This window comes from Hydra viridissima, unplaced genomic scaffold, assembly GCF_058129835.1.
Source record: "Hydra viridissima isolate aposymbiotic clone 2 unplaced genomic scaffold, HvirCarnegie_v1 scaffold_2, whole genome shotgun sequence".
Lineage (NCBI taxonomy): Eukaryota > Metazoa > Cnidaria > Hydrozoa > Anthoathecata > Hydridae > Hydra > Hydra viridissima.
The window spans coordinates 5,747,501-5,760,047 of record NW_028324301.1 but is presented as its reverse complement, the minus strand read 5'-3'; the positions used below and the strand labels follow the sequence as shown (position 1 = coordinate 5,760,047).

The window sequence follows — 12,547 nt, the reverse complement described above, 5'->3', positions numbered from 1 at the left end:
TAGGTCAGCAATATAAAAATTACAGGGTGCGGCAGTTTTTACCGATTTTCGGTAAATTCGTCTGTTTTTGGGAAACATTACCAAAATAATGCGTTATGTAATAGATTTCAAAAAATAATAACAGACAACAGCTTAATTTGGATTTGCACGAAAAAAGAAAACCTTTTACAAAAATATCTATTGTTGCTATTTCCTTTTTTTTTACAAAGTCATTCCTTCAAATGTTAGCTTTGATTTGATTGCCTGTCTTCCTCTTGTTCTCATGTTAGCCAAGAAACTCAGTGACAACTTTTCCGAGTACAACTCGCCAGTAATGCATTCCATACTCATCTAAAAATATCGTTGCTAACTTGAAAGAGCATGACAACAAATCAGAAGCTGGAACTGTTAGGATGCTTTGCAAATAGTTGTTGGAGCAGATTCATCGACCATAGGAAACAAAGTCAATGACCATGGGAAAAAAAACTGTAGTTGATTACATGGCAAACTTCTTCCACTCACACTACAAAGGCCTTCTTCTCAAGGAGTACACGATCTATGAACAATTTATCACCTAGTTAGTAGATGAGCACCGAACTAGCCAAGCCTTCTTTGAGTAAAGACAGCTTTCAGTTAGCCTGAGTAATGAAAAACTCTCCATTGATGATATTGTGTTCTTGCAAGAAGCATAATCCACTGCATAGAGAATCAAAACCCAGGTTGAGGTTTGGGTCAGTTAAAGGATTCTGATTAATGTAGTCTCTACTTACATATAGCAATAGAAAAACAGCTATGTTTGAAATCAAAATCGCGTGATAAGCATAAATTGAACTCAATTTCCATGCTTTTTTCAACTCATAAACATATCAATAAGTGAATTACAACATGGATAATGTTATCATTTGACTCTTCTTGTATTTAAATCGACAACAGCATTTTTTAATTTATCTCCGTTTTTAACATGCTCTGCACTAACTTTTAATATGTTCTGAACTATCTTTTAAAGGTTGATTTAAATCTGTTCTACAAAATAACTTAGTCACGTGTTATGGTTAACAAACGGGGATATATAGTAAGTCCCTCTATGTTTGCATTATGGATGTCGTTTTGTAGGGACTTAAAAATGTCTGCAAAATGGAGTACAATCAGTAATAGCAGGGACCCTAAAACTTGCGCTGTTTTTAGGCTCAAACTCGTTATTTTCCAATAGTTCTTCTTGCTAGTGGTTGAGATTTCAAAAAACATTATTTTGATGACTTGTGATCTAATGTACTATATGTGTATTACAGTGCGTTTCAATATTTTCAGGTTCATCTTTCTTACTTAAGTTCGAAACTTGCACCATACAATTCAGCATTATACATAAGCTAATCAAGCAATTTGATGTTGCAAGGAAACTTTCCCCAATGCAGCGTAAACTTGTTCAAAATTTTCAGCCAGAAGATGTCTCTTTGAGTGGCAGGACTAACTTTAAGGTACAGGTTGCAAACAGCGCTGGGTAGAAATTTCTACCGCCTGCTGCTGGATAGAGGAAACTAATGTGCAATCGGCAAAAGTCATTTTTGAAAACTTTACCAGCGACGAAGAAACATTTTCAACTGCTTTCCAGTAGAGATAAAACAATCGAGGTCGAAGTCGAAGCTTTGACGTCGCAAAAAGTCGTGTGTGAACGTGTTTCGAAATCGTTAAAAGTTGTATGAAATTTATTTAAACGGTTTTCAAAATCGTATTACTTCGAATAAAATATATTTTCGCGGTTTTCAAAACCATAAAAAGTTGTATAAAATTTAATTTGACGGTTTTCAAAATCGTATTAGTTCAAATAAAGTATATTTTCGCGGTTTTCAAAATCGTAAAAAGTTGTGTAAATTCGAAAATGGCGTGTTTTAAAACTGTTTAAAATTTCTAACGGCTTTCAAACTCACTTCCAATAATTTAACTGTCTTCGAAATTGTTTAAGTAAACGAAACGAGTGCATACAAAAGGTAAACAAACGAACGTCGCGTGACTTCGTTCAGGTTATAAGCTCAATGACTTCAAGTTCAAGTTTAATGACTTCAAATTCAAGCTCTATTAGCAAAAGTTTTAAATTGAAGTGAACTGATAAGCCATATTTTAAGCTGAACTTATATGTGGCTGTACTAGTACTGTTATGCTCTTCCCTTCTATTCTCCTAGACTCCTACTCTATCCCTTAAATTTGGAAAAAATCACAATCGATGAGAAGCTAACTATGTTCAGATTCAAAGACATCGGTATAAAGTAAAGTGAAGTGATAACTGGTTTGGTATATGCTAGCAATCTCTGCCCTTCTATTTCTTAATAATAAAAATTTGAAGTATACACTACAGTAACATTACAGAAATACAGAATATACAAAAGATATGCTAAAACCCTTTTATTTAATAATCATTCTAGATTTCATAAATCCAATTTCTTAAACATGTGAAAAAATTATTTGCATATTATCGATTACCTAATCTAAAATAATCCTAGCATGCTTCCCTAGTAAAGAATATTTAGTTGTCCGCTTCCAGTCTTTCATTCTCATTTTTTTGTGCAAGTTCCTGGCCTTGGGAGCCTAAATGATGTCCTGTCTCACCTTTCCAGTTCAACAATACTGGAGTTTACATTTTTTTATCATCATCATCATCATCATCATCATCATCATCATCATCATCATCATCATCATCATCATCATCATCATCATCATCATCATCATCATCATCATCATCATCATCATCATCATCATCATCATTTTGATTTCTGTCTGGAGCAGATCTTGCTGCCATTTGCTCTTCCATGGAGTGGCATTCCCAAATTGGTACAAAGGAGTTTAAGAGATCGAAGTTCTCGTTGATGAAGTTCTACAACCAGCTCAACCATGAAAGTTCTCGTTGATCAAGTTCTACAATGAGCTCAACCATGAAAGGACCTACTCCAGTGACACAATGAACAATGGCTGTCAGTGCTCTATCCATTGTAATTTTCTTATCACTCGACATTGACTCAGAGATGACTCGGCATGTGGTCAGGAGTGGCAGAATGGTTGCAACCAGCTCAAATTGTTCATCCGTAGGAATGGGTGTGGTCCATTCCTTTTTGTCAGCCCGGAGAGCACACAGCACACTTTGAAGATGGTTGATGTCTAGGAGCATCATCTGGACAGAGTTCCATCTGGTTGCACAAGGAGCAGTGATCTTTCTGTAGGGTACTGAAACAAAAACTAAAATAAAATTTCGCAAAAAACTTCACATGAAATCGTAAACTCTTAGAAAACTTTGTTTGAAATTAAAAAATATTTGTAAAAATTTGACATTAAGTTGTAAAACTTCGTATTCGTATCTACTTAAAAAGTTGAAAATATTACCATTCATCTCGAGGCACTTCTTTTTCAACACCCCTTCAGCAAGAGGAGAGTGATGGACTCGGGCGGAGATTGTCCTGCATGCATCGATAGCAGCCTTGATATCAGGCTGTTTGTTGACAGTCCTTTCCAGGGCCATGTTAAGCTTGTGGTCAATGCACGTGATTGAACCACTTTCAAGATCAGCAATAGTCTCTGACTTCCTCAGTGCAGCTTTTATATTTGAAGCTTGATCACACACAACAACCCGCTTCTTGACCATTTTGAGTGACTCAAAACGTTTAACCAAGTTGTCCAACTGAGTAGCAATGTTCTGACCAGTGTGCTTACCTGGGAATGGAACAACTCCAACAGTTACCTTTCGTAGAACAAACTCTTTGGTGATGTAATGAAGAGTCACCGCCATGAATAGGTCGTTGTTGCGTGAGGTCCAGATGTCAGTGCTGATTGCAACTCGGTCGCAATGAGGAAGCTCCTTGTCAAACATGCTCTTCATGGGCATCTGCATATTCCTATAGAGGAGAGGTAACTTGAAACAAGCCATGCAGGCACCACTTTTAACCTTAAACCTTGAGTCAAAGTGGGCAAGCAGTCTTTGGAACGGGATAGAGTCACATATGGAGAAAGGCTGATTGTCAGTTGCAAGGTAAATCATGAGCTCCATGCACCACGAAGTTGAGTGGTGCTCTGTGTTGGATAGCACAGATTCTTTCTGGCTTTTAGAACCCTTTTTCTTTTCCTGTGACCTAAAAAAAATTGTATACATTTGTTAACATTGAATTAACCCCGGATTTCGTTGTTTACATAAAAAAAAAGTTGTATAACTTCGCTACATCGCATCGTAAGATCCATTATGTAACTAACTTACCAGTGTCAACTGTTTCCAATTCATCTTCTGCCTCTTCAATTTTGTCCTCCTTGGCAGCTTCTGCCTCATTCTGTATCTTTTGATTCTGACACATTTCGATGTACTCGTCCTTATGGTTGGATCGCAGGTGACAACTCAGGGTCGATGTTGACCCAGTATTCATTTTTAGGTCCTTCTTGCAGATATTGCACACACCATAGGCCTTATCTCCTCTGTATTCCTTCAGGAAGTACTGCCAAACCAGCGAGCGTTGGGTCTTTGGCATATTTGTTTAATGTTTTACAATGTTTAAATCTTGTTAAATAACATAAACAAAGTTATAAGGTTTTCTAATTCGTTAAATATAATGTAAACAAATTTATACGATTTTCATAACCGTAAAATTTTGATTTACAACATTTTTCGGCTCTCAACATCGTTTTAATTAAGTTTTAACAACTTTTAAAGGTTTTCAAAGTCAATTAAATTTAAAGTTACGGCTTGTTACGGCTTTCAACATCCTTTTTATTAAATTTTAATAACTTTTAAAGGTTTTCAAAGTCAATGAAATTTAAAGTTACGGCTTGTTACAACTTTCAACATCATTTTAATTAAGTTTTAACGACTTTTAAAGGTTTTCAAAATCGATATAAAATTAAAGCTACAACTTTTTACGGCTTTCGTTTAATTAACTTTTTTTCGAAGTTTAACGGATTTCGAAATCGTTTAATGAACTTTTTTTCAAAGTTGAACGGATTTCAACTCCGTTTAATTTAAGAAACTTCGCCTAACTGACGGCTTTCAAAGTCTAACAAAAATATACGATTTCGAAAACCATATCTCGATTGTTTTATCTCTGCTTTCCAGCTTGCGCTGAATGCGTTTCTTTTTTTTCCTCCTAAAGAACAGCATCCTTCAAACAAAGTGTAACGTCCGTATTCTTCATAATACAGCCTCATTTAAAAAACTTTTCCCTACAAAGAAATTCCAGCAACTGTCCGATTTAGAAATCCTACAGAAAGCCCAGTGTTTGAGAGTAAATGGCACTTGAACAATTCGTATACAATCTTGCTGTTTATTTGTCGTGAGAGATAATTGAGTTATTTTGAGTTATTTTAAGACTGAACCGAGAATAATGAAGTCGGAGTTTCTAGTTTTGCTATCGTGGTTTCTCTAAAGCATAAGAAAGGTGCTGAAGCAAAACATTACAAGCAACGAACTTCGGCCCAGCGGCACAACCAACCACAGCTTGTCTACTGATAACACTCTGACGCCAACAACACTTGCAAACTCCACAAACGACACAAGAAAGAAAACTCAAATCGATTTGCCACTTGCCGTCCTCGGAAAGGTTGCTGTTGCTACGATAACTTGCGATGGGAAAAGTTGCTCATCGGCAAACAGGCTATTTACGACATGGCAACCAAGGTCATCACCAACCAATACCAGTTTCCTTCTATAAAAGAATTGAAATGCAAAATGGTACGTGTCGTATCCGCACGATAAAACGATCCTACCTACTTCCTTCTTCTTACTATCTAGTTAGATTTAGTTTGTTGATTTTACGTTTGATGCTCGTTCTAGGGAGAGTTCGCAGCGGCAGAAGAGAAACTAAACACTTCAACTGGCAGCTGGCCACCTTGTTATTACGTATCTTCAGAGTCTTTTCTGTCGCCTCCAAATATGGAAAATGTGAACGAGGTAAGGGCACAGCTTTTTGATCATTTGCTAGGAGCGGTAACACTAAGTGTACTAATTTTTTTGTTTTTGTGACGAAGATCAGGAAAACGTATCAAACAAATAAACATAAAAAAAACAACCTGCTTTCCGTTTTTCAGAATCGCGATGCTGTGAGGATTTACTTGACTATCTATAAAGAAGTGCTATCTTCGCTGGTTGCAATGTCAAAAAAAGAAGGCGAAGTGTCGACGAGAGAAAATCTCTTTGACCGGCTTTTATCTCTCGAAAAGACTATTAAAAGTCTCGTTTTCGATCTGGAAAACGTGCTGCAGGTAAGTAGCTTTTATGACACCTTTCTTTTAACTTTTAGTTCAATTTCAAGTTTAATCTTATGAATGAAAAATGATGAAACAAAAAAAAAATGTATATTTTGTTTGTTGTGTGTCGTTTGAAAACGAAACACAACAAATAAAAAAAGTCGTACCAAAGTTAGCAATAAAGCGGTAAAACCGTGGTAGCAAGAAACTCCCGAGAGACAATCAATGATAAAGTTGGAATATACCAATGCTATAACTTTAACATTGCAAGCTCATCATGTTTGCTCCTAAAATCTACTTTTTAAATGAAAGAATTAATGAGCTTATGCTAAGGAATACCTGACTTTAGTAGATATTTCTTGAAGCACGTTTTATTGCTCGATCGTTTCGATTGCCGTTAATTCAAAATGCTGTTCGCGGAAAGAAAAAGGAAAAGAAGATAGCAAACAAAAAAAGTTTTCCTATTCGTCTCGGATTTTACCATCTAACGCGATCAAGATTTGGGTAATGTTTTGCCAAACAAAATACAGGCTTAATAAAGAAACACTTCTTTATGTGTATCAAGATCTTTTCCTCAAGAGCCCTTTTTATTCTAATTGATCATATTATCAGCTTTTTTACAAGTTATTTAAATAACACAATATTTATACTATATACAATAAAGAGAAAACAAGATAAGTTAACAGGCTAAAATGAAATTGCTTTGCCTTTCCCAAACGTCCCTTTTCATAACGCTGTACGCTATTTCCAGCTGTTTCAACGTCACGAAAGCGCTCTTGGTGTGACTGAACTTTGAAGCCAGTTGCTGATAGCTTTGAGTAAAAGCACTTGATGACGTATTTTTATCGTTTTGTTGAGAACACGAGCATGCTGACAGATCCTAAGTGAAACTCAAAAGATTACTCCGCTGTAGAAAAGCAACTTTTTTGCTCTGGGCATAAAGAGTTTAGCAAAGCAAAAACTTTGTTTCACAAGCAACCTACCTGCAGCACGTTGTCCAGATCGAAAACGAGACTTTTAATAGTCTTTTCGAGAGATAAAAGACGGTCAAAGAGATTTTCTCTCGTCGACACTTCGCCTTCTTTTTTTGACATTGCAACCAGCGAAGATAGCACTTCTTTATAGATAGTCAAGTAAATCCTCACAGCATCGCGATTCTGAAAAACGGAAAGCAGGTTGTTTTTTTTTGTTTGTTTGTTTGATACGTTTTCCTGATCTTCGTCACAAAAACAAAGAAAATAGTACACTTAGTGTTACCGCTCCTAGCAAATGATCAAAAAGTTGTGCCCTTACCTCGTTCACATTTTCCATATTTGGAGGCGACAGAAAAGACTCTGAAGATACGTAATAACAAGGCGGCCAGCTGCCAGTTGAAGTGTTTAGTTTCTCTTCTGCCGCTGCGAACTCTCCCTAGAACGAGCATCAAACGTAAAATCAACAAACTAAATCTAACTAGATAGTTAGAAGAAGGAAGTAGGTAGGATCGTTTTGTCGTGCGGATACGACACGTACCATTTTGCATTTCAGTTCTTTTATAGAAGGAAACTGGTATTGGTTGGTGATGACCTTGGTTGCCATGTCGTAAAATAGCCTGTTTGCCGATGAGCAACTTTTCCCATCGCAAGTTATCGTAGTAACAGCAACCTTGTCGAGGACGGCAAGTGGCAAGTCAATTGGAGTTTTCTTTCTTGTGTCGTTTGTAGAGTTTGCAAGTGTTGTTGACGTCAGAGAGTTATCAGTAGACAAGCTGTGGTTGGTTGTGCCGCTGGGCCGAGTTTCGTTGCTTGTAACGTTTTGCTTCAGCACCGAGATCTTGAACTTGTTGACGAACGCATTGTTCGTATCGCTTCTGGCAAAGTTCACAGTGGCACTTCCCGTCTCCTTCTTGGAGCTAGAGAGAGCTGTGACAGTGTCGATTACAAAATTGGGTCTTCTTCCTCTAAGTAATCTCCATACCAATACGACTGACGTTCCGATCAGTAACAAAACCAGAATCGTAACTGAAAAAGAGTAGCAAATGGGTTAGAATACTCTTTTTATAGTTTTGGTGCGCGCATCTTGTTTTTTTTTTTGTTTTTTTTTAAACAGATTTTTGCAAACTGTTTGCCAATTGAAGCGCCGTTATTACATTCAACTCTTATAGATTGTTGCCGAAACATTTCTTACCTAACGTTGTCTTGCTTGCTTTCACCATTTTCATAGTTATTTTCTAAATTTCTTTCTGTCTTCTTCATTTTGCTCTTCGTTATATACTTCGTTATATACTTCGTTAAATACGATTACGTAATTCTTTGTTAAACATTAAACTCGGCATAGCTCTCTAATGATTATTACAGAGAGGTTTTTTTAATGAAAAAATCCTTAGTAATTTTTGTATAAAAAAATTCCTGACTTTTGGTGAGATATTTCTAGGTTTCGCTTTTTGTTTTCATAAGTTTGCGCTGATTTATGTTTGTAAATAATGCGGTAAATCTAAAATGAAGAGGGCGACTGTTTTTGTTTGTCTTTCCATTGAGCTTCTGTGAGTTGTTCTGTGCTTTGTTCCCAGAGCAAGATTGCATGTTTTAGAAGTGTCAAACGGTCGTTTTTTCGATAGAGCTTCTCACTACAAATGCATTATTTTTTGTTTCTTCATTTTTTATTCGTATGATTAAACTTGATATTGAACTAAAAGTTAAAAGAAAGCTGTCATAATATTTGTTCTCGTTTTTCAAACGACACACAAAGAGCCCAGATTAAGTTCAAAATTGTTCAAATGCATTCTTGACTTACGATTTTTATTTTTGATAAATTGTTGCTGATTGTTGCTGAACAAAGTTTCATTAACTTATACTTTTTTTTTCTTCACCAAGAGTTCGACCTTATTTATACTTAGATTGTTCGTAGAGTTTTTCGGAAAAGGCACAGTTTCAGCTCCCGTATCTTCTTTAAAACTTGCATGAGCTTTGACAGTATTGATTTGAAAGTTAGACCTTTTTTCTCTAAATAAACTCTACATTATCATCGCATATATTCCGATTTGGAGCACGGTCTTTCTGAAAAGAAAAACTGACCCGTTAAAACCTCGTGAATATTTTATTTTTCCATTAAGACAACGTTCTCCTTGGCAACTTTTTTAGATTGTAGCATAAACTTGCATACCTAACTTCGTCTTATTTGCTTTCGCCATTTTAGCAGTTCTGAGACTTTTTCTCGAAGACCAAAACACATTTTCCCTATTTGTCTTCATTTTCATTTCTTCCCTATTTGTCTTCATTTTCATTTCTTCCCTATTTGTCTTCATTTTCATTTCTTCCCTATTTGTCTTCATTTTCATTTCTTCCCTATTTGTCTTCATTTTCATTTCTTTACATACTTACTAATGTTTAATTAAACACTCATGCTTGACACGGCTTTTTAATGACCATAATGGAACTTTTTCCTCTCTGAAAGAAATCCCTCGTAACTTTAACAAGAAAAAAAATCATAGATCCTAATTCCTCTGATAAAAACAACACAAAATAATGCTCAGGAAAAGTCTACACCATAAACAATTAATCTTCTTCATCATCAATCATCGCTCTCGGAATAATTACTCTCGGAATCTTTATAAGGAAACTTTAAATGCTCTTTATCAATATCGATTGTCGACTTGCTGGCCAATATTAATACCTAAGTTTTGTTTTAAACCAAAATAAGACTTACAGACTTACAAACAGAAAATCCCAGGCCAGTTTTCAAGTTCAACAACCATTTAAATATATGGAATATTTTCTTCAATTGCATTTCTCAGCGGAATTCTGGAAAAATGCTTATATGTGGTTCAAAACGCAAAATGTTGTTTTTTTCTTTTTGGTTTTCTGCGTCATCATCTGAAACGGTTTTTTAACTTTCAATACTCAGCTTGCATCTCGAGTTTGATACTTGATTAATTTGAAAAGTTCTAGCAACCTTATTTATTTGACTTTCAACTCTTTGAACTGTTGGAACTCGCAAAAAATAAAGAAAAAAACGTCGACTGGATTCTTTAAATTTGAAAAATTTATATTTATATGCTTTTTGCTCCTGTTTGATATTTGTTTTATACAGGTTTATCCATTTCGAGTTTATCAATTTTATCAATATTTTCATGCTTTTTAGTTTAAAAATATAATTTTCCTTTTTTTAATTCTTGCATTACTCTTATAGCAATAATAAATTCACAGCTTTATTTTTTTTTCTTCTGAACAATAAAATTAAATTTGAAAAATTTGAATCACTAATTTAAGTTCTTTTGAACGAAGCCAATTTTCAACCGTACATAATTAATTTTTTAAATTGTTATATCATTGACATGGTGTTAACAATTCTTAATATCGTGTTATTAACGCAACAATTCAAAAAGAGAAAATGTAATAAATTCGTTTTACTTATGTAAATCAAACAAGTGGTTATAATGTTTCAGGACTTCTTAGCGATTTTAGATGATTTTGATCATCTTTTACAATAGCAAAAAGAAATCCAACTTGGAAGTACTTCACAAAAGTGGATGAAAATAGTGTAAAAAAGGGCAGAATTTCAAAGCTGTAGGACTACTTATTCTTACTCATTCATCCAAATGCAAGATAAACAGAATGGAATGCGCCGAACAAGATGAAGTGCCGTGCTTCCCAAGAGTTATCACAAACTGCATCTACTAATGTGCTGGCTAACACCTTCAGCAAAGTGGTACAAATTGGGGAAAAGCTAAGCCTAATCAACCAAAAATCAAGGCATCATTTCTAAAGCTGCCTCTAAGTGAGTTCAGTGATCCAAACCAAATGCACTTTTAAAAACAGCCTTAGGGAGAAGATTTTGGAGGCTTATAAACATGATGGATCCAAAAACGACTATCAAATCAAGTACTCATATTTCAGACTAAAACTACTTTTGCTGTATGAAATCGTTTACAATACCTTTCTATAAAAAGGTACAAATGTAAATTAAAAGGTTTGGTGGCATACCATTCACAATTGAAATGTGCTTGAGCAGGAGCAATGATACCTCTCATAACACATTTCATCATTGACAATTTTCAGCTTGAGGATTCTTTGGTGGACCTAAAATCCTTCAATGAAACTCACTCTAGAGTTCATACTTGTGATAAGGTAGACCAACTTTTAGCCATATTGCCTTCGGAAAATCAAGAAGACACCACACAGATGGTGTGTAAACAATTGTGGTTCTAATATCAAGCTGGGTGTGGAACAAAGCTCAGAGATTCAATGTGAATTGTTTTTTGCGAATCGCACGCTTTACATACTTATTACAATAAGTTCTGCATTCTGGTTCTAAAATAATTTAATGTGTTCTCTAAACTTTTATTAATTTAATGTGTTCTCTAAACTTTTATTAATTTAATGTGTTCTCTAAACTTTTATTAATTTAATGTGTTCTCTAAACTTTTATTAATTTAATGTGTTCTCTAAAATTTTATTAGGGCAAAACAAGCCAACTCTTCATCAAATCATTCCTTTTTTGTTCAAACCCCATCAATGATCACCTAAGTTATTGATTCAAATCTAGATTACAAAGAACTTGCAAAAAATCTTCCTAAAAACATTTTTTCTACCATCCATCTCTGGATCAAAGTTAGTTGATTATTATTTATTAAATGGCCCGCATGCTGGAGCCAGTCATTAAAGCCTTTCGAGAGCTCTGAAAAGTATACAATATATACTTATACTTTTCCTAATATGTAATCTAAGCAACTCACAATTTTGCTTCAGACTCTGAACCTCTCTTCCTTCAATTCTCTTCTGTTGTTCTACGCATTTAAGAGCCATTTTTCTTGTTTCTAATATGTTTATTACTTGTCAACAACCTCGACGACTTTATAAAAAAATTGTTCGCCATATATAGCATTTAAACATACAACTTGTGACTCTTGTCAATAATTAACAATCGTTATAAAAATTGTTATAGTGATAAAATTTTGCAGCGTTTGGATCTTGTCAATTATTAGCAAAGCTGATGATTGGCACATTATTGACGCATATTAAAATCACAACATTTACAACATTTAATGAGGAAGAGGATCCAGTTTTGCAAGTTATCGACTCCTATACCCGAACCAAACCAAACACCTCAATTAAACGGCAAACTGGCATATCCAATATAAAGATTGAATTAGACTAATATCTTAGCACTCTCTTGAATTCAAGATATATTATGATCTTGGAATGATGGAAACTGATGGCCAACACTTACCCTCTTCTCGCAAATCTTGCAGGGAAAGTTATTTGCATTCTAGCATCATTCTCATTAACAAAAAGAGTTTTTTTGGGTCAGACAGTTACACGCAAACGAACAAACCTTTATGTAAACGATACTGAAAAACTTGTCCAAGAAAATATTGACT

At 34.9% G+C, this 12,547-nt stretch overlaps 2 protein-coding genes across 2 annotated transcripts in view; one reads left to right on the top strand and one right to left on the bottom strand.

The window, feature by feature from the left end:
* Positions 1-12,547, top strand: part of LOC149891668 (E3 SUMO-protein ligase ZBED1-like) — a 588,790-nt gene that overhangs the window by 440,939 nt on the left and 135,304 nt on the right. The gene's annotated exons all lie outside the window — the stretch shown is intronic.
* On the bottom strand, positions 6,740-8,820 carry LOC149891674 (uncharacterized). The gene is made up of 5 exons (XM_090080569.1): positions 8,356-8,820; positions 7,702-8,189; positions 7,483-7,599; positions 7,173-7,346; positions 6,740-7,069 (listed from the first exon to the last, which is right to left on the bottom strand). Exons 1-5 carry the CDS (start codon positions 8,387-8,389, stop codon positions 6,869-6,871), a joined length of 1,014 nt encoding a protein of 337 aa, XP_089936695.1. The 5' UTR covers positions 8,390-8,820; the 3' UTR covers positions 6,740-6,868.

Coding starts and splice junctions, on each gene's coding strand:
- LOC149891674 (XM_090080569.1), bottom strand. CDS start 8,389: ATGAAAATGGTGAAAGCAAGCAAGACAACGTTAG. Junction 7,600..7,701: donor AAGAACTGAAATGCAAAATG/GTACGTGTCGTA, acceptor TGCTCGTTCTAG/GGAGAGTTCGCAGCGGCAGA. Junction 7,347..7,482: donor ATATGGAAAATGTGAACGAG/GTAAGGGCACAA, acceptor TCCGTTTTTCAG/AATCGCGATGCTGTGAGGAT.